General features: G+C 52.0%; 6 protein-coding genes across 6 annotated transcripts; 3 read left to right on the forward strand and 3 right to left on the reverse strand.

Moving 5' to 3' along the window:
* The first annotated feature begins 66 nt into the window (after window positions 1-66).
* Window positions 67-3092, forward strand: BDR25DRAFT_270045 (uncharacterized protein). The gene is made up of 2 exons (XM_033687190.1): window positions 67-558; window positions 635-3092. The coding sequence occupies exons 1-2, from the start codon at window positions 524-526 to the stop codon at window positions 2784-2786; spliced, it is 2187 nt and encodes a 728-aa protein (XP_033542315.1). The 5' UTR covers window positions 67-523; the 3' UTR covers window positions 2787-3092.
* A 232-nt stretch (window positions 3093-3324) lies between these two features.
* On the reverse strand, window positions 3325-5084 carry BDR25DRAFT_336909 (mitochondrial import protein-like protein mmp37; the record flags this gene model as incomplete). The annotated part of the gene is made up of 2 exons (XM_033693145.1): window positions 3325-4821; window positions 5040-5084. The coding sequence occupies 2 exons, from the start codon at window positions 5082-5084 to the stop codon at window positions 3550-3552; spliced, it is 1317 nt and encodes a 438-aa protein (XP_033542316.1). The 3' UTR covers window positions 3325-3549.
* A 2072-nt stretch (window positions 5085-7156) lies between these two features.
* On the reverse strand, window positions 7157-8378 carry BDR25DRAFT_306614 (uncharacterized protein). The gene has a single exon (XM_033690669.1). The coding sequence runs from the start codon at window positions 8343-8345 to the stop codon at window positions 7290-7292; it is 1056 nt and encodes a 351-aa protein (XP_033542317.1). The 5' UTR covers window positions 8346-8378; the 3' UTR covers window positions 7157-7289.
* Window positions 8379-9183: 805 nt separating this feature from the next.
* Window positions 9184-13399, forward strand: BDR25DRAFT_84254 (uncharacterized protein). The gene is made up of 4 exons (XM_033699134.1): window positions 9184-9455; window positions 9786-11366; window positions 11431-13091; window positions 13145-13399. Exons 1-4 carry the CDS (start codon window positions 9299-9301, stop codon window positions 13391-13393), a joined length of 3648 nt encoding a protein of 1215 aa, XP_033542318.1. The 5' UTR covers window positions 9184-9298; the 3' UTR covers window positions 13394-13399.
* An 849-nt stretch (window positions 13400-14248) lies between these two features.
* On the reverse strand, window positions 14249-17427 carry BDR25DRAFT_396177 (uncharacterized protein; the record flags this gene model as incomplete). Its single annotated transcript, XM_033698416.1, has 5 exons — window positions 14249-16951; window positions 16995-17152; window positions 17205-17242; window positions 17301-17376; window positions 17408-17427. The coding sequence occupies 5 exons, from the start codon at window positions 17425-17427 to the stop codon at window positions 14262-14264; spliced, it is 2982 nt and encodes a 993-aa protein (XP_033542319.1). The 3' UTR covers window positions 14249-14261.
* An 18-nt stretch (window positions 17428-17445) lies between these two features.
* On the forward strand, window positions 17446-21473 carry BDR25DRAFT_396178 (uncharacterized protein; the record flags this gene model as incomplete). The annotated part of the gene is made up of 2 exons (XM_033698417.1): window positions 17446-21316; window positions 21343-21473. The coding sequence occupies 2 exons, from the start codon at window positions 17449-17451 to the stop codon at window positions 21471-21473; spliced, it is 3999 nt and encodes a 1332-aa protein (XP_033542320.1).
* Between the last annotated feature and the right edge of the window lie 25 nt (window positions 21474-21498).

The raw sequence follows: 21498 nt of genomic DNA on the forward strand, positions 1-21498 counted from the left end.
CAAAGGCGCATGATGCTTTGACCACATCCCGCCTCCAGCTGAGCTTCCCTCCTTCATCTCGCTGCGCAACAACGCATTCGGGTCCGAAACCGGACGAATTGTGCATGATTACTTTTTCCTGACGGATGTATTACCACGTGTCCGACATGTCGCGAGTGCCTGGCTAGGGGAAAACTTCTCCGGTGGTTATTAAGTGTGGATGCAGGTGGGAGAGGCAGAAAACCCTTCAGGGAGCGTGCCCCACGATCGATGGTAGACCCCCTCATGAAGACGTGACGCATGACATAGTAGCTCGCTCGCTCGCCATTTGGGAAAGCGAGTATAGCCCTTCAACACATCATCGAGGCGCGTATCAGCGCTTCACGCTTTGCTCTTTGTACGCTACCCGAGCTGGAATAATTATCGGGGGATAGCTTTGAAAACGAACGCCGAGTATAGCCTGCGTTGAATGCATCGTGGCTCCTGATCAAACTTCAAGCCCGTTGCGCCACGGCACGCGGCATCCGCATTCGTTGCCTGAGCCATGGTCAAAGGACCGGCTGTCGTGATTATCGCCAGGTGCGTTCTTTTCAACTACCTCTTTCTGTCTACAGATATCTTGAAGCTTCAGCTAATTCCATTGCGAAACTGGTAGGCACGGCGCCCGCCTCGATGCTGCCGACAAGACCTGGCACCTCACCTCGCCTACCCCCTACGACCCTCCGCTAACATATGGCGGATGGACGCAGTCAAAAGCACTGGGACTGAGAATCGCAGCGTTGCTCCATGCGAGAGAGAATGAGGGAGAGGCTAATGGAGCGAATCCCAACGCTGACCTTGCACATCTTGATTTCGGTCCGCTTGACCAATCGAAGTCTGGGATTGATGTGAAGAGAGGGAAGAAGAAGCACACAATCATCATACACTCGAGTCCATATCTGAGATGTATACAGACGAGTACGGCGATTGCGGCGGGGATTGCACAGTACCAACCCCCAACCCTACAAACACGGACGACGAAGGGAAGGAATGGGTTCTGCAGCCAGTCCCCTAGGACGAAGAGTACTGTCTCTGAGAGCCCGGCTGTGCAGTCTGTGGCCGTGACAGTGCCGGCTGAGGACCCGAGTTTGGAGGTGTTTGGGAAGAGGCAGATTGGGCCACATAATATTCTACTCCGGATTGATGCTTTCCTTGGGGAGTGGCTTACTCCGGATTACTACGAGGATATTACACCCCCGCCAAACTCGACTATGATGGTCGCGGGAGCGAAGGCAGACTTGCTACGGCGGGGAGACTACGTTGAGGTGCAGCAGAATGCACACAATAGCAAGGGGCACTTTCCTGGCGGGTGGATGAAAAGCCATGGAACATCCACCTCCAATAGCCAATCGAGCACCGAGAATGGTCTACGGGTCGGATTGGGCAGCCTCGCTCAGGTATCCCCATTCCGTGAGCGGGCGAGCAGCCAAGGCAGCATTGCGAATCTTGGTTCAAGAACAAGTCACAATCACAGCCTTTGCCACAGTCACAATCATAACGGCATGTCTTTGCTTTCCAGGGCACACAGGGTACCAGCCCATGTCTACGATCCACCGGTACCATCGTATGCTGTCTCCCCGTCGGATCCGATTCCTAGAGGCTATGTAACCCATGCGCGAGACGCATGTATAGACGTCGATTACCAATGGGACAGCATGCGACCACCACAAGAGTGGGGCGATGGAGGTGAATATGGTGACGAGTGGAGCACTATGCATAGGCGCTTCCGCAAGGGCCTCGCTGGAATGGTAAATTGGTATAAAGAGCATGGATCAGAAACTCCGCACGAAAAGATTCGCGGCTTCACGTACCGAGCGCACGACAGCAGCACTCTCCAGCATATATCCGACGCTGGCCCAGTTGTCGAGCCGTGTCTAGAATTAGAAGAAGAGGATGAAGACCTGGTGTTGATTCTAGTAACCCACGGAGCCGGATGCAACGCTCTTCTCGGGGCAATATCCAACCAACCCGTCCTTCTCGATGTAGGAATGGCCTCACTCTCTATGGCCGTCCGACGCCCCTCCCCCTCCGTCCGCAAATCTTCCATGCCCACCCTTTCTACCCGTCGCCAGTCTGTAATGGACATGGGCATGTCCGAAGAATATGAAATGAAAGTGCTCGCCTCCCTCGACCACCTACGCCCTGGTGTCGACCCCGCTAAACCCCCGCCACTTAGCTCCCCCGCCGTCAACGCAAGCCCTAGTCTCGAGTACCGCAGGAGATTTGGGGGTTCCGCGGGCAGCAATAGCCCGGTTGACTCTTTGTTTTCGTTGGGGGAGCCGTATCGCTCGATAAATAGTAGCTTAGGCAGTATGCGACGGAGCTCAACGTCGGGATCGTCTTCGAGACTACTGTCTAATAACCCTCAGTCTTCGTCGACGTCTAGTATGACAGGCCTTTGGTCCAGCTTGCGTGCGCCTACGCCTTCGGAACCCTTGGAGGGACGACATAGCCCGGGTCATGATATGGTGTTGAATTTCCGCGAGGTGGCGCAACCGGATTCGCCATTACCACAGCTACAGCAGACACAGGACTGGAGCGATAGCAATGGCGATGCAAACGGTAACGAGAAACACGGCGAAGACGACGACCTACCGCCTCTGCCAAGTGGCCTGGGACGCAGTCTGAGCCAACACGGTCTTTGGGGTCCGAAGCTGGGTACTAGTGAGGGTGGCCTTTGGGGTCATCCGTCCGTAAGCAATATGTGGGGTGGGGGGGAAAGGGAGAGAGGGCCTAAGAGGAGATGGTCAGTTAATGAGAGTAATTGATATCAAACCATAGGCTCAGACCCTCAGCGGGGGACTGAAAAGAAGGGGGGCAAAGGGGTTGTTGGGGATTACCTCTTCTCTACATAATATTTTGGGCATTTATCATTACCAGGTACTTCATAGCGTTTTTCCCTTTTTTCATTTGGGAGTCTGCATCTTTGAGGCGGTATTTATAAATACGAAAATGGACATTGCTAGATACCCGGTGTTTTTGGCGGATCTCGGGGAATCTAGCGCTTGGGGGGAGTCTATATATATATATATATATGGATGATGTGTATCCGTTGAAATATAATGCATATTCTCAGCTCAACTCACCCACGCCTAGCATGCCGAATTGATAATATGGAAGGAAAGTCTCAAGTTCGTATACTTACACCACGCATACTTGAATGAACTCCTGGCTTTCACGTGTCGGCTTAGCTAAGTAAATGCCTGGTAATAACTGCCTAAGGTTGGTGAGTGTTACAACAGTGTCAAAGGGTCGGCCAATCGAATTCCAAATGATACATTAGAGGGCTACTTAGCTTCCCCTTCAATCTCTACACAATAAGTTTATCTTTCAGGTTCCCCGTTATTCCAGAAGTTTCCCGCCCTAAAGCTTTGATACAAGCCTGACCCGTCGAGACCCAAACGGCGGCTACATGCAACGCAACCCAACGCAACCCAATTCTATGCTCAAATCCTGACTTTTGATCGTACGACAAACAAAAAAATTACAAAGACGTCGATTGCTGTTAAGAATGCCCATTAACAGAGCAAATCACTTTTGCTTTCCCTTCTCTCTCTTTTCCTGCAAGTATCTCCAAGCTCGCACTGGCCCGGCTGTTAAAATGCCTTTGAAGGACTGCACAGTTGCCGGCCATTTTACCGTCTGATTTACTGCTCTCGCCACCATGTCCGGTAAGTCTTTTTCGCCTGCAATACGCCTATCAAAAGCGCCTCCAACCTGCTTCTTCAACCCGCCTTCTGCGTCCTCGTCCTTGCTTTCATCGAGCATTTCCTGAAATTCCCGACCGGGGATGGCGAATTTGCGCTGGTAGAGGAAGTACAGTTTCTGTCGGAAGGACTTGGGGAGTCTTCGGACCATATTGCCTCGTCGCTCGACGTCCATGTCTTGGCTCATCCGTACATCCAGCTTGGTGTCATCCATCCAGTCGAGTTTGGAGAAGCACTGCTGGTCAAGGTAGGAGACGTTGGGGAGGGAGGTTATGAGGTCGTGGTATAAAAGCCGGAAGTTGCGGATCTGGTGGGTTACGATGTTGTCGATTTTCTTGGGGTGCTCGCTGCCATATTCCATGCGCGGGTCGCCCTTGTAGCTTAGGCCAGTGATGGTCGAGTATAGCTGCTTTTCGGAGAAGGTGGGAGGGAGGAGCAGGAGAGCGCAGCGTACGGCTGAGAGCAGGTTGCGCTGGTTGGCGACCCGGATGTTCGGTTCCTCGAAGAGTATCTTGACGGGTTTGTGCAGCCGGCCGGCAAGGTAGAGAGTGTCCCAATCCGAGAGGTCCCGGTGAAGCGTCTGGAAATTTACGACGGCATATTTAATCATTGTCCCATTGACGGTGATGTAGGGGTTGAAATATGCGCCGGCGCCGTACGCATCCTGCACATGGCTAACCACGGCAGAGCCGAGGGACCCAAGGAACGAGTAGTGATCTTTGTGCCGATTGAGGTTCAGGGAGTGGAAGTGTTGCGTGAATTTCGTCGCGAGCATGAAATCAATCATCTTGCCGCCGCCTTTCTGCCATTTCAATATCGCTTCCGGAGGGTTTAGATGTGGAGAATGTGTAATGCGCGAGGTGCTGGCATCGGATTGGGGGAATACGCCGGAGCCATAGGCAAAGGCATAGCTAATAGGAGGGAATTCGCGTAGTATGCCTCTTAGGCTGCGCTTGAACTCCTCGTTTGTTTCGATGAGTTGGTTCTTGCCGAAGTCCTTGTGCGGGAGCTGCGTGAAGTCGGACAGTGCTGGGGGCTCATCTTCCCAGTCGGGGGGAAGAGTCTGGGTAGAGGCTTTCGCGGGGGACTCGGCGGACTGTGTAGATAAAGGACGCCGCCCCGAATAGCAGCCTATAGACCGAAGACAATGCCTTGATGCCATCTTTGGAACTGGCAATAATGCCTGGGGACAGAATATGTTGGAGGTTGGCTTATTAATCACGCTTACGTCATTAGCGCGGCGGGGAGCGGAGGTGGATTTCGCGACAACAAAACAATGGCTTGTATCGCGAACAGTCTGTTCTAACAACACACCACAGCGCCATTTCGACGTGTCATTCTTAATTGCGAAACCACCATGAAGGCCTCGCTCGCCTGTTTTCAGGCACGCCTAGAAACATTCAGTACGAAGCAGAAGACGCGTCGCGCTTCTGCCCGGTCAAAGAAACCATCCCCGAACACTTTAGGATGGCCGCTTCATTTACCCAGCCCTTCTGATTTGGCGCTTGCCGGATTCATATGGAAGCCTACCTCTACAAGTCCGGACAATGTTCAGTGCATTACTTGCAATCGCCAGCTAGATGGCTGGGAGCCTTCCGACAACCCATCGCATGAGCATCTCACCCACTCTCCCGACTGCGGCTTTGCCATCAATGCGTGCATACGAGTGCGAAATGCAGACCCAAATAGGGCCGAGGAGGATCCTATGGCCCAGGCAATGCAGGATGCACGCCGAGCGACCTTTGCCGACTACTGGCCACTCGATAGCAGAGCTGGCTTTCCGACCGTGGATCAGGTTGGTTTCTTCCTTGCGAAGTGTCTCTGACACTGCTAACAGGTTTGCAGTTAGTCGATGCTGGATGGTGCTATGATCCAAGCCCTGAACACGATGATGGCGTTACTTGTCCATACTGCTCCCTGTCTCTCGATGCGTGGGATGCCGGTGACGACCCTATGGACGAGCATCGACGACGTGCTTCCGACTGCTTGTTCTTTGCTCTCAAAGAACTCTATCATCCTGTGGCCATCCCGTTTGTCAAAGGCGGCTCAAAAGCTACCAAGGGTAAGCGTGGTTCCACACGATCCTCCACTGCTACAGTGAAGAAGGCCGCTACGAAAGCATCGACGAAAGCCCTAACCAAGAGCACGCGCGGCAAGAAGGCCGAGAGCCAAGTTCTGGTGTCTGAGCAAAGTGATGTCCAGATTGTTGTCCAAGCACCTAAAAGCCAACCTGCAAAAGCTGCCGCTAAGCCTCCCGCTAGAAGTCGGAAAGCTTCGAAACGAACCTCAACGTCGTCTCTTACCTCAACCATGTCGACCAGGTCGACCAGGCAGACTCGTGGCACTAAACGCAAGAGCGAGGACACCGACCCACCACAAGTCCCCGTAGAGACACGTGAGACCAAACGGACAAAGCGAATCAGCGACCCACCGGAGAGAGCTGAGTGGCCAAGCATGTCATCAGCCCTGCCAGAATCTATAATCGAAGGCACGCCCACTTTCCCTAGGACCCCACAAGCTACGACGCCTGAGCAGAAACAACCTGCTATGACCTGGGACCCTGTCAATATCGATGGCTTCTTCGACCAAAAGGGCGTGCTGCAGGGTTTCATCTCTGATGTTATGGTCGATGCAGGCCTTGATAAAGAGAACGTAGATATGTACGTCAGGGATGCTGGTCCGGATGCGAAAGATGTCATGGTTCATGCGGTTAAGGTTGGTCTCACCAATGAAGAGAAGAATATGACAGTCGAACAGTGGGTGATGTACAATGCCAAGCGTGGCGAAGAGAAGCTTAGGGCGGAGTGTGAGCGTCTAATCTCCTCGTACGATGTGGAGGCAAAAAGGGCTCTGACTACTCTCGATGCAATCCTTGTCAATGGCTAGTAGATCATCATAGCCTGCATTTCCGGAGTCCGCGGAGTTCATATGGAGTTAAGGTGGAGATTAGTGTTTGGGCCTACCTGGCGGAGGATAACACTTGTTCGCTTAGGTCGGCGTAGGCGCCCCCTGAAGACAACTTTGACTCCCCTTCGACTCCCTTTATAGGTTGAGTTGGAGTTGTACTTGGTAAAATTGGGGTTGACATGCTGTGGCAGTCATTGGTGTCTTTGGTTTATTTTGATGGGCAATGTGGAAAAGGATAGGCATTGTAGAGGCTTTTTGTATAGGTTTCACGATTCATGGGTGACAATACCACTATAGCACTGCCGAAAGGGCTTGACAGGGCAGATGTATGAGCGTTGTGGTGGTTGTTTGAATGAAGGCAAATGATTTCTCTTATGCTTGTTGCTCCTTTGTGATTGTGAAAGCGGTCGAGAAGCGACTGTTTGGATTTTCAAAAACATGAACAGGGAAGATTTGGTTAATCAAATCCCTCACTGGAATTGAGGGGAAATGCAACAGGATCTTGAATGTCGTCCTTGATGACCTTGCTGTGTTGAGCGGATAAATTCCATCACGCCAAACATATGACGTATCCAGACACGATGGAAACACGAGGTCACGTGACCAGGCGAATCCAATTGGACATTGGGATAGACCTGAGACGCCTACAAGGGATGTTCATTCCAAGTAGATATTCCCACGTATCCTCTGAAGGTTATCTAGAAAACCCCCACCGCTGCTCTTCTGCGGCGGCTGTAGCTTCGATACGCTTCCATTTCGTCCACCTTTCTGTCGCTGATTTGCCGCATTCTCTATCGCTTTTTGTTTCTCCTCCACCAACTTCACAAGACTCTCGACAAACTTTATCCGTGATTTTTCCTCCGCTGTGCCTCTCCACACTTGCGCCAAGTCTCGAAGGGCCTGGATCCGGATCATAGCGGCTTCAACACCAGATTCATCACCCTCGCCCCCACTTATGAGATCTGAGATCTCGGTACGCAGTTTTTCGGCGAATTCTCGTCCTTTCTCTTCACGGCTGGCGCTGTCGGAGCCAGGCTCAGGGGCGGAGACAGAGATTAATGAGGAGGCTAGAGAGACTTCGGAGGGTGCGAGTGTCCAGTGCATAGCTTCGCCGAAGATTTTTATGACGCTTTCGAGACGGGAGCGGACGAGGGTTAGAGTTCGAAGTTGGGAGATGTAGGGGGGCGTAGTAGGTTCGTCTTCTGCCTTCGGGATGTCCCGGGCTTTGGTCTCTTGTTGGGTGGAATCTTGTGTGACTGGGCTTTTAACGTCTTCTGGGGGTTCTGGAGGCTTTTTCATTTCTACCATGATACCTCCTGGTAGGAACTTCTCTACATCGCCTTTCAGTCCCTCTGACAATGCTTCTGTCAACCCAATTGTTTCTCCTCGTAAGACTTCAACCTCGTACGCCAATCTCCCACCACTCCGTAGTATGTCATCGGTCAATTGTGTGAGTATTGTCGAGAGGCGTGTAGTATGTGCGTTCAGTTGAGACAGGAGGTCCTGGGTTTGAGTTGAGAGGTCGGCAAGCGGGACGGAAGTTCCTTGCTTCAAAGGCCGAGACGACACCGATGAGAGAGAGAGGGAGGGCAATGTGACATTGAGGTAGTCGGCAGGGTCAAATGTGGACTGAAGAAATGGCTGAAGGGTGGGATCGTAGAGGTGGGTCGACTTGGGAGCTACACTGCCATCTGCAACATTTGGGACAGCCATTATTGCCGTGGATGGCGGGAGTGAAGGTCTGCGCCACAAGCAGCTGGAATTCGGGCGCTTGAGGATCGCTTCCGTCACCAGGGTCCCGAATTCGGGATGAGGGGCACGCTAAAGGATCAGGACGGTTGACCAGTGATTCACTACTGCACAAAATGTGCAGTTGCCAGCAAATCCATAGAAGAGGTTATAGGAAAAATAGCCCAGATTCAATGAATTTTCGCTCCTTTCCCGTCTGCTGCTTCGGCTTGACAAGGCAAGGCAGTTCTGCCGGCGTTTCTGCTGTGAAAACGGGGTGGCTGTTGAGGAGCTTGGACTCTCTGTCTCAGCCACACTGTCTGTTGCCTGGAGCTCTAATTCACCACTTCCCTTCACTCTGCAAGGCAGCGAGTCTATATCTCGTTCAATTTGGTGCTAGCAGGGCGTGACTGGAGGAGCTGGCACTTTTATGTGATTTCTTCTTCCCCCTCTTCTTTTCCTCCCTCTTCTTCCCAACTAAAAGGACGTCGCCAACAGCAATCAACATCCCACCCTCGTTCTTCCTCCCTCAGCTTTGCCGTGCCCTCCCCCGACGTCTTTGCTGCCTCCAACTTCTCGTTGTCCACCCCAAAGAGACCCCAGTACTGCGGAATTATCTTAGTCACACCCAGACGTCCACCAGCCTTGGTCTTGGTGTTGCCAGGCCACTTCGAGGATATCCCGCCTGAGCAAAAGTGCCGCCGGTGAAGGATTGAATTGTCATAACTCGGGGTTGTTACTACTAGCTTGAGTGACTGCACTACCGTCAGCTCCTCCTAGTCTGGTCCCCTATTGTACTTTCCAAAATACTTCAGGTCACCACACGCCTGACCACTCGCTTGTGCCTTCCCACTCTGCCCAGCTTAGTCCCCCCACACCACCAACGTCAACGTGGACTTTGACCACTACGCTGCTGTTTGCATTTCACCGCCGATACTATGCCGAGGAAGGCGTTCATATCTGACCTCCAGAAGGCGGTCGCTGGCGTTCAGGTTGTCGGCATTGCAGATGTGCACCCTGGAGGTGATGATGGCGAGTTCACGTTCCAGTGTCTTGCAGATGGAGAGTCGTTTCAGATCTCAGCTCTTGTTCCAGGTAAGCCTTTTTCTGAAAATCCTTCTCCAACGTTTTCTATATCCCCCAGCTGGAGAGGTCCAAGACGCGGCACATCGAACAACCCCTACCGGGATCGCGCCGTTCTTTCCGAGATCTACGACTCAACGCCCTTACATGTCTTGCCAATAAAATTGCGGATGTAGCCAATTACGGACTCGTGGTTTTTTGCTGGCCTGCCTTTGGACTGTTGATCTCGGCGAGCCCCCTCCCTCTCAATCCATTATCCTAACATCCTGGTCTAAGCGCACGCACGTGCCAGCAAATTATTGCATAAGAAAGACAATGTATTCAAAGCTAATATATCTCTAGACGTATCTGAGTATCCCTCAAATCATACCTACATGATCTTTGCCCCAGACGATGCTCCAGCCAGTGTGGCTAGCGCCTTAGCCGATATAGCCGATTCTGCTACTGGAAAGTCTATCATTCAGATGCTCGAGCTTGCTTCACGAAATCTTGAGTCCACCGATCGAGACGGTGATCAGCAGATGCTCGACTCGCAAGAAGACTTTGAAGACCTAGATGACGAATCGGATGATGATGAAGTTGACGAGTACTTTCCTGACGATGATATGGCCCCGAAACCTGTCCTTGGTAAGCAGGATACTGCTTCAAGTATAGAAGGCTATATCAAACCTACGTCGGAGTTCAGGCATCGAATTCGGTCCGATTTGATGACTGCTAAAGCTCATGGCTTCAAAGTAGGTCATTTGGGTGGACTTCTGGACGGCCTTGGATGCTACATAAGCCTTTCAACTCGCCTATCAAAGTTAGGTATTTCGGAAGAAGCAATGCAAGCTTGGCAAGTTGAAGCGTCGGAGTATCTGGTCGTGATATTTCACTACCCGAATGGGTATAAGAGCATGGATTCGCTAAAGTCATACGACGCTCCTACAGCGCGACGTAACTTTGGAGTCCGTGTAGGCATTAGCTCCACGTACAAGCCGACTATGCAAGAAGCAATCCGTGCCTTCACCGTCCTAAATAAGGAGGACGAGAAGCGCCGAGGGAAGGAGTCTCAAGCTGAATCACAGAGCACACTTCACAAGGGGTTCCGCAACTCTTTCATTTCCAGGCCGCTCAACGAACTTCTAGATGAGCGCTTTCCCACGCTTCTCCACTACCGCTACAATGGGATGCCATGGTCAGGAGCCGAGCAGTTCTATAACGATCACTACGGTAGTAGGCATGCCCATTCAGACCTAGGGCTCAGTGACCAGTACCTCGAACCAGAGAATGCCAGTGCCACATATCCTGCTCTCGTCTCGGCAGACCACATACACGAATCGCCCACGCAAGAACACTCTCTCCCACTCATCGGCATGCAATTCGTTCTTCGGCACTTTGTGCGCTGCACGGAGTTTTGCCTCATTTGTTTCACCAAGATGCCCGACGACCTTCAAGCTATCAAACCATACGTATGCGATAAGCCTTTGTGTCTATACCAGTACATGTCTTTAGGATTTGGCCCAAGCATTGAGCACGAGATACTTTCTCAACCCAAGGTTGTTGACTTACTGATTAGCTTTTGCTACTCGAGCGCGAGGTTGGGACGCTTGAAAGACTTCCCGACAGGTTTAAGCCTGATGGTTCCACCAAGTGGCTCATATGAGCAAGACTATATCAATCAGCAACAACAACACTACTCCGCGTGGAACGCCCAGCCTGCGGTAGCCCCTCCCGTGTCGACTACCATCGGTGCTGAGCAAGTACAGATGGTACGGTATAACGCGGTCGCCCAGGAAATTCTCTTCGAGGATAAGAAGGAGAAATGTCCATTCCGCGCTGGGGACTGGATAATTCTCCGCACAACCGATGACCCGGGCTGGCCTATGCACTGTCGTGTTTCCGATACATCTCTTTATCCCACTGTCCATGTGGCTGAGCCAGGTGCGTCCTATATTTCTTCTTTCCTTCTCTATAATCCAAAAATGCTAACGGATTTGATCTGCAGTCATCCCTGCGAGCATCAATCAGGGGCTAGCGAACCCTGCTCAGTACTCAACTTACGGTAATCAGTACAATCCAACTCCTAGCCTTGCCGCACAGACTCTACCGCAGCCCGTTGCACCAGTTGCCATAAACGAGTTTCGGCCCGCCAAATTTTACACGTACAACCAGAATTTCGACGAGATGGATGATTTCCACAAGAGGGAGGCTATTTATGCGCTACTTGATATCCTTCCGAATGTCAACGACATGAAACAATATCTTGCACGAAAGGCGCAATCTCCACTAAGCTCTTGGATCGACCGCCTTCCTCCAGCGGTTCTAGGGATCCTGCGCTGGATCATTGCGTCTAATCGAGCTTGTATAATGCAGGCCGAGGAAGAGGACGAAAGTGGTCTGAGCAAGAAGGGTGAGGAGCGCCTGTACGGCATGGCCGGATGGACTCAATTCAGGTTTGCCATGGGAGCGCCTGACAAAGAGCGACGTTTCATCCATGCAGTGCGAGAGACCACCGAGCGCTTGAAGCTGAAGTATCCGACCCTATTTGCTTGGCATGGTAGTCCCCTTGTCAACTGGCACAGCATCATTCGCGAGGGCCTTCATTTCAACGATACTGCCCACGGTCGTGCTTATGGTCATGGCGTGTACCATTCACTCGATTTCAACACCAGCATGGGCTACTGCGGTTACGGGCCGGCAAGCCATACATGGCCTGTGAGCGACCTGAAGGTTGGTTCCGCATTGGCGTTGAACGAGATTGTCAATGCTCCTAAGGAGTATGTCAGTGCGAGCCCCCATCTGGTCGTTGCACAACTCGATTGGATCCAGACTCGTTACCTGTTTGTTAAAACTAATACCAACAATTATACCACGGTCCCCACTAGTACCAAGGAGGTCAAGCCGCTTCAGAGCATTGATCAAGACCCAAACATGAGGCCTAAGGGTTGCTCTGATAGTTTGATCATTCCTATCCACGCCGTTTCGGGGTCACGCCGACCCCAGTCTCGCTCCGTGAAGGCCGCCAATAAAAGGAGGAAAGCGACTGGTAGCAGCGCTTATGATCCCATTGATCTCGATGCAGACGATGACGATGACGGTGCTAGTATCGCAACCCTCGACGAAGATCTGACCATCTTTGAAGACGAGGATATTTATATGCCGCAGCCCGATACGGATCCCCTTCCGACGCCGAACTCGACGAAAGGCAAATCTAAGGCATCCGGATTCTTGTCCAAACTTGTTGGATCGAAGTCTTCGAAGCCTCTGACGGATTATGTGCCAGGCACCTTGGATTATTCGACCTTACCAATGCTTCAACCCCCAGCCTGGGCAACTAGCTCAGCCACCAAGCGACTCCAGCGGGACTTCAAAGAGTTGCTAAAGGTCCAAGAAAAGGAGCCGACGCATGAGCTTGGGTGGCACATTGATGCCGACAAAATTGAAAACATGTACCAGTGGATTGTGGAGTTGCACTCCTTCGACCAGACCCTCCCATTGGCAAAGGATATGAAGGCAAAGGGTCATAAAAGTATTGTTTTAGAGCTCCGCTTCGGCAAAGACTACCCCATGAGTCCTCCCTTCGTTCGGGTCATTCGTCCACGCTTTTTAGGCTTCCAGCAGGGTGGTGGTGGACATGTGACGGCTGGCGGCGCGCTGTGCATGGAGGTGAGTTGATATTGCCCTTTCCCCATGTATTAGCAGTGCTAAAATTTACTTAGCTCCTGACGAACAACGGTTGGAGTGCTGTCTCCTCGATCGAATCCGTCCTCCTTCAAGTGCGCATGGCTATGTCTAGTCTAGACCCCAAGCCAGCACGTCTCGATAATCACGGTCGTCAGGACTATGGCGTCGGCGAGGCTGTCGAAGCATATATCCGATCATGCAACGTCCATGGCTGGACGGTGCCAGCTGGATTCAGGGAGATGGCTTATGGAGGTGATCAAGATACGAGTCATGGCTACTATTGAGTGCACCTTCCTTATTTTCTCAGCGTAGCAGAGAATAGGAAATAGTGTTTCAGGGAGCGTAAACTTATGTATGTGGATGTATTACGCTCTAAGCCTGATATTATGCGGTCCGGCATGAAGGATTTCAGGTAATGTGATGGCACACAAATTTTTCTCTCTTTTTGTCTGTCTAGGTTCGGTTCGGTTTCCAGACAGCCTTCATCACGCAAAACACTCCAGGCTCTCTGGTCTGCATAGCGAGCGGTGTTCTCGGTCGCTGGCGCTTTTCGGTCCGTCCTTCGAGAATGAAGCGCGAGGAGAATGGGGTTACTGGAGTTTCCCTTCGGTATATTTCTTACCTTGGGTATGTGAATACTTACGAGAGTACGATTCCCCTCCCTTCCCTCAACGTCCTCCATACGATAAAATGTCCGGCCAGAACATATATTAGTCCATACGCCTCTTCCTGTCTTATTTCTCATAGTCCTGGCGCACGGGGGTCTGCGGTCTGGGATGGATGGATGGGACATTGGTATATCATGCGCTTCTCGCAATGCTGTATGACAGAGGGCTATGAACATGTAGTAATGGGATGAGTTCTCATTTGTCTTTTGCGTTCGCTTTGAACGTTGAGTGTAGGTGTGAGTTGAAGTTGTGATTTTGATTCAATTAGGAAACATTTCTATGGTTGGAACAGGACACAAGATGGGTGCCATTTGCTATCATGATGTGAACTTGTTCTTCATATACAAATGCGCTTTGGCTTGTGGAAATAAAACTGGGGATGAAGAATAAAATCTTTGGTTACTAAGAATACACGCTTCCCAACCGCCCTTCCCACGCTGCCAAGATATCCCAATCCCTCCCTAGCCCAACCCCACCTTCCCCCTCATGATAAATCTAGAACCTGGATTTGACTCTCCCTCCACATCCTCCTCTCTCGACCCTTCAATCCCACGTTATTCCCGGCCACATTCTCAGGACTACTAGACACCGTATCCGCGTCCACGAAAGCCCACGATCCAGCCATACTCTCTCGGAGACGGATTACGCGCTTTTTCTTCTGCTGTTGTTTCCACGCTGCAGGCGAAGAGTTCGAGGGTCGGGAAATGAGATGGTTGCGTGGGGAGCGGTTGAGGGAGCAAGTGGGCGGTTGACTGGTTTGTGGTGGTGATACTGGGAGAGTAGGGGTGTGGCTAGGTGGAGTTTTGGAGGGAAGTGGGGCGGGTTTGGTGAATGCGAAGGAGGTGGATGTTGACTTGGTTAGCGAATTTGAGGTTCTAGGGGGGGGTTGGATGGTTGATGTGGATGGAGGAGAGAACTGGGTTAGATCAACGGTGTCAATTTCTAGTGGTGAGGACTTCTGGAGTCGAGGCGATGTTCGGCGCGAAACTTTAGAGTGATGGGATGCGGTAGGTGAGGGTGTGGATGTGGGTGAAGGAGATATGTTTGAGGATATCGATCGAAGTCGAGGTCGAGGTCGGGACGCTTTAAGGTTAGTTCGGCGGGGGTTTATTGGGCGGCTTGACCGTGTTGGCGGTGATTTTGGGGGCGAAGAGAGTGTCAAGTCCAAGGTTTTGATATTAATGCACGAGGGTTGAAGTCCAGGTGGGGCGGGAACGGGTGCTCTGCCTACGGGTGTCGTGGCTACTGTATTCTTGGTTGGTGTTGTGGTGGAAGAGGATTGAGACCATACATCCAAGGTGGTTTGTTTCGATCTCGTTCCGGGGGAGGAGAGCACGGATGTTAGGCGTACTGCGCGTGATGTCCGAGGATTTCTTGTTACTTGTGTCTTTACTTTCTTAGCGGGGAGCTGGGGCGGAGATGGCAGTGCCGGCGAGCTGACAAGATCGAGAGTCTCTATCAAATTCATCGGTGGAGGAGTTGAGAGCCGGTCTAGGGTGGAAGGACTAGCTGGAGGAGTCTGGGAACGCTGCAATAGACCTCGTCTCCGCTTCGCCACTGTTGGGGGAAGCTCGAGCACTGGTGCCAGAGATTTCTCTGTTCCCTGTCGGGTTGGAGGGGCAGCTGATAGCTTCGCTGGTGACGAAGATAGGAGGTCGATGATGGTCCTGTTAGAGGACCCTGAAGCGGCTGGGAGCCCTCTTGAACGTAACGTTGGTATACTGCCGCCTCGCACCATTGGAGTTCTTCCAGCCTTGTTTTGCGCATTTGCTAAAACCTGACACAACTTGATACCAGGCTTAGTGACCTTCGCATACTGTTCAATCGCACCTCCGGCCATGCTACAGGTCGTGTTCGCTCTTTTTGCACCCTTTGTTTTCGGAGCTGGTTTAGTGGCGTCCTTCGTAGTAGCCGCTCTCTTAGGTTTCACCCATGCGGCTTCCCAATCCTGGACTTTCAAAGGCACGCCGACTTTTACATAGGTTTCCATCACCCAGACCCGTAGAGGTTTGCTGGGGTCGAATTTTGTCGGCCCTCGTTTCTTAGCAGCAGTGTCTGGCTCCCCATCTTCAATATCCAAAGGTGTCTCGTCATCTGAAGTAGATTCTGGCAGATCATCATCTGGGTCTTCTTTATCCAAGTCAATATTGACGAGGTCCAGGGGAATGAAGCTGACACGAAGCTCGGGAGTGTTGTCTGTCACGGAGTGTTGTCTCTTTCCATGGATGCCCTTGACCAACTGTGCTTCCTCGTCTTGAACCGAGGTGAGATCGTCTAAAGTTGACCCGCCGCCTTCACCTCTCATCCGTAGATGGCGGACTAGCAAGACTGGGGCGAGATTCCGAATGAAATGCTTCGCTCCTCCAAGCTTCGCCCAATCAAATGCATCGTTGGTGAAACGGCGCAGTCCCGGAAAATCAAAGTCTTGATCCCACTCGATGGAGCGTCTTAGCTTATCCAGTCCGGCCTTGTTTGATATTGCTGGGTGCGTATAATAACCCAAAATATCCGCGCGGGGAAAGTCGTCTGGTATTACTAGAGACTTGTGCTTTGTCTTGAAAAACTTGCTCTCGTTTGTCTTGAGCTCATGTTGCAGTCGGTCTCTCCAGCTCTTCATGGCAATAGCGTCATTCTTCGCGACGTTGCACAGGTCTCTGCCAAACCCAGCTCTTGCGGCTTCACATGCTGTCTTCGGACCGCAGCCCGGAATGCCCTCAGGGACGTAATCTCCTCCGCTCATAAGGGCAACAAGTATCATGCCTTCGCGATCGAGTCCTGAAGGGCCATGCTTCGTCTTGATCGCATCATACACATTGACATGGGTCGGTGTCGTGCTGGTCTTCAGTTCAGGTGACCAATTCCGAATGGTGACCCCGCTGCCAAACATGAGCGTGTCCACATCCTCGCTAAGAACAGCGTCTACGATGCCTTCTCGCTGCAACAATGCGCACTCTGCCTCAGCTTCCCCTGGCGCACGATGTACTGGAAAGCCAAACTGATTGAGGAGCTGCTTTGCTAGGAATTCGGGAATTGACGCTACATTTCGCCCGGTGCGCTTGTTTCGCTTAAATGGAGGCTTGTTCGGTCCATCGAAGACGAATATGGGGTGGATAGAGAGCGATATCAGGCGGAGGAGACGGTAGAAGAAGGTTCGCAGGGCCGGATTTGTACCACCTGCAGATAGAAAACATGAGCAAGCAGTCCGATCACACTACACTGAAATGATATTCATGCATACCTTTACTCGCTTGGATTTGAAATAGCCATATCGATACATCAATAGCGATGCGCAACGGCCTGCCGGTCTCTTCGAACTTTTCGACTGCAAGTTTTGAGAGGGCTATGCGCTGACCAGGACCGATTTCCTTGTAGATTCTATGCCGGTCAAACTTCACTCGCAGAATACTAATACATAAACATTTCTTACCCATTTATACCCATTGTCACTGCTCCCTGGCCTCGAGGCTCATCGCAATGTCCTCCTCTTTGTTATTTCACGATGTTGTTCCATTGAGATCTATACCGGGATGAGATTAGATTGTTGCCATAGGCGACCAGCCACAACAGGCCGCATACCAGGGTTCGCGACACCAACATTTCTACGGCCCCACCACCAACACAGACCAGCACACCTCCTCTCTCCAAGCCATTGATTGACCAGACAGGACGCAATGGCGCCTCGAGTGAGAGTCAACATGGTGAGCGACGATGCCGACCACAGCTACCCGGAATCATCACCCGATCCGCTTGCAATGTCAGTCAACAGCAACAAAGAGTCAAAGCCGGAACGCAAATCTTCACGCGCCGCGAAAGCACCTCTCGCATCGAGCTCGCCCAACAAACAAGCTCGCCGACCAAGCATCACTGAACAGTTGCTAGAATTCTCGTCCCCTTCCAAGTCAATGGTTATGAATACGGGACGACCTGGCGGTGCAAGCCCATGGCGCATCAAGGTCACAGTGGAGGCAGAACCAGGAAGCGGCTCAGAGAACGGTAACATGGAGTCGCCGACTGTCAAGCACGTGACGCGAACACGAACTAAAACAACAACTGTTCCATTGAAAGATGCGGACGATGCTTCTCCAGTCAAGCGCCGTGGCAGACCAAGGAAGTCGGAGACTACGGCTAGCCTAAAGCCAAAATCGAAGCGCAGCGGGACTCCAGTCCGAAGAAGGTCAAAACCAAGGAAATTAGATGTCGGTGCTGCCGATATAAGTGCTGCCGATTCATTAACGGATGCCGCGCCCAACAAACGAAGGGGACGTCCGAGAAAGAGCGTTCAGCCTAAACGAGACGAGACATTCTTCGTGAATGAGCAGCCATTGCAGTCCCAGTTAGAACCACCAACCGCTCAAATTCCGCCCACCCGCTCTGAGGAGCCCGAATCTGAGCCCCAGGAAGAGGCGCCAGCAATTTCAACTATTCGTGCAACTCGGCAGGATTCCACTCCTCAATTAGAGATTCCTATCGTCCAGACTACCCGTGCAAGCCCTCAGGAGCCACAGCCGAAGCCGGACCCCAACCCAACCCTCAAGATACCTCATTTCCTTGCACTCAAAACCACCCTTGCACCAAGGAGCCGGGGAACGCCGGCCCCAGAGGAGTATAACGAGCCCACTGTTTCCATACCTCGAACAACCGAGCTCTCCGACAAGATTCGCGCGCGAAGGTCAACACCCGCAGCGAAAGGTCGAGTTATCCTAGAAGACTCGTCTGACGATGAAAACGCTGGAGTCCACACGCCATCCGGTACCGACGAGGAGGGAGCAGCGACCGATTCGCACGAAGTGGCCAACCGGAAGCAGGCAACGCGTCAACATAAAAGCAGTATGCTAGTTAGAGAACAAGAGTTTGACGATGACGACGATGACGACGACGAACAGTTCAACGATATGACAATATATGCGTTCGGTGAAGGCAATACCAAGATGCTCGACGATACGACAGTTCTCGAAAGTGAAAATTTCAGCATGGTATCAGTTGATTCCTTACCGAGCGGCAAAGGTTTAAGCAGCCTAATAGAAGAACAATTAGATTACACGAAGCCAGCCGCGAAATCTTATCATTCCATCCTCAATGAATCCCAGGTTCAACTACCATTAGCGGCACCCCGGCACTTCCGCAGCAGCCCTCTACCCCAAAGGGGAGCATCTCCAGGTCCTTCCTCTACTGCGTTGAGACCCCAAGCCCGCTCTTCTTCCTTTGGTCCTCCGCCACGATACCACACACCAACTGTTGAATCGCGATCTCCATCCAATCCACCTGCAATCGAGCCAAGTCAACTTTCTCTTAAGGACGCGGAAACTCCCAAGCTTGCCAAAGTGGTGAAAGCTGGAATTGCGCTTCAGGGCCTCTTGGATCCAGCCCGCATCACTCCAAAAGAAGAGTCTTCTGAGCAGGCCTTAGGGAAGCGGAAAGATCGTCTAGACGATCTTTTCCGAGGATTCAGCGAAGGAACTAGAAGGGAGCTTCAAGCTGGACTTCGCTTAGGAGAACAATTGGCAAGGCAGAGTCAGGAGCGAGACGTGAAGAGGGGTTCTTCTCCGGCTTTACCCACTCCATCCAAGACACTCCTGTCTGGAGATGCACAAGATGACGTCTTTAAACCATCTTCGAAACACCGCCAGTCACGTCTCCTCACACCGGAAGATCAAGGCGACTATACACTTCCGCTTCCTCTGCCTACGAAGGATGCCGATATCGAGTATCCATCTCTGAGAGTGACCGCCCATTACAGTCATCTTGTCAGTCCTGCCCGGAGCGAGGATGAAATGAGTTGGCGAGTCGACACACCCCCTGCCCGGTTAGGTAGCAGCGGATGCAAACATTTGCTTACCACAAGCAACGAGGAAGGGAAACTGCACCACGGACAATCTGTTCTTGCTGTTCCTGGCGAACCTCAGGAAGAAGACTACTCTGACGTTTGGCAAGAGGAGGCCAGTCGATCTCCAGACCTGCCTTCTTACAACGACGGCTCCCCAGAATATGAATCCGAAAATACTCCTCAGCTGCAAGACCTGTTTACAAATGATGATAGCTTGGTCAAACCCGCACGAAGCAAGATTCCAAAGACGTGGCGCCGAACGAGCTCGAGTGACTTCAACTACAGTGATGAAGCTGATGAGGAAATTTCTTATTCTCCAGTAGCCAGGGAGCAAGAGGAGCATCCGGCTGCAAAGCCTGTAGATGAGAGCAAGGAGAAGCCTCTAGAGCTAGCTATTCCTAAGAAGCAAGAGGTTGAAGATGAAGGAAATTATAGTGAAGCCAGCGACGACACAGGCATGTTCTTCCAATGTAACCTTCCTAATATCTTCAAAAAGAAGTCCGAAACTAGGCTTCGAGATACGAGGGGAGGTAAAGTAGATCTCTCACTACTGCTAGGTGAAGGGGACAGCCTAGTCCCGGAATCTTCACCGGCAGTGAAATCGCCACAGCCAATCCAGCGAAATATTTTCAAGAACGTGCCATCTCACTTCACGGGATTCCAAGCTTCACCTGCCAGAAGCAGCCCGCTGAGATATGAAATGGAGATCCAAGGGCCGGAGCAGAGCTATGACCAGAGTATAGATAGATCGGCCTTTCAACCCAGTTCACCATTCCGCACTCAGGTAGACGATACCATGGGTTCTGATGTCCAGCAGTTACGACAGGAAATGGAAGGTCACACTGACTCGAGTCTTCGGCACCTGCGCGAGGAAGCGGACGCGCATGCCCACGCATACGAACCCCAAGACCGCACGCTACACGAAATCGAGGAAGTGACGGAGCCTTCACACACCCAAGCAACGGAGATGCTTCCATTGTCTCCGCCACAAGCAATTGAAGGCAGTGTCCTCGTTCCTAAGCGTGTTTATCCCCCGCTATTCGGCGATGCGAAGTCTGCTGCTGTTTCACGAGGACACTCACCCACAAGGCGCACAGTCCGCAAACCCGTCGAGACGAAAATCTACAAGTCTATCGAGACACCAACAGTCTCCGTCAGTCCTACTGTAGAAGAAGGGCCCATCGGTATCTTCAACCGCCTCACCTCGACGCTCTGGAGCGCGTTAGGAGCTCCCGCACCCCCACCACCCCATCCTGCGGCAGCCAAATTCGACCCTTTGCCGAAAGTCGAACCGTGGACGAAGACACATTACAAAACCCTCGACGCCCTCTACCAACTCCACAAAAACCAACCCACACTCTTTGCCCCCGCCTCAACCAACACATCCAACACAAACAACACAGTTCTCACATCATTCCTCACCACCAACAAACAATACCCCTTCATCGGCGCCAGGTTCTGCAGCTGGGGCTACAGCGTGCGTATGACGGAGCCGCTGATCGTTCTGTGTGCTGTGTTTATGCAACTGTTGAAATTAAACGATATAGCTGAGTATGAGCGCGCGACTGGCAAGAATATTGAGCTCGGGGATTGCAACCCGGGGGATTCGGGTACGGGGATTGATGCGTTGTGTGTGGCGACTAGGTTGGCGAGTGTGGTTATGGGGGAGGCATTGAGGAGGGATGAGAAGAGGGGACAGAAGGTTAGGAGGGAGGGTGGATTGGTGATTGAGTGGCCATAGGCGCGGCGGAGACCTTTACTGGCATGGAGGGTATGGAAGAGTTGTGCTTATATAATACTTACCTTTTGCGTTCTCTGGGGGCGGGTGGGAAAATGGGAGTTGGCGCCGTTCTCGGTTCTAGAGTGAAGTAAAATTTTGGGTTTTGGAGTCCCGGTT

This window comes from Lindgomyces ingoldianus (assembly GCF_010093535.1).
Source record: "Lindgomyces ingoldianus strain ATCC 200398 unplaced genomic scaffold BDR25scaffold_38, whole genome shotgun sequence".
In the NCBI taxonomy this organism is placed as follows: Eukaryota; Fungi; Ascomycota; class Dothideomycetes; order Pleosporales; family Lindgomycetaceae; genus Lindgomyces; species Lindgomyces ingoldianus.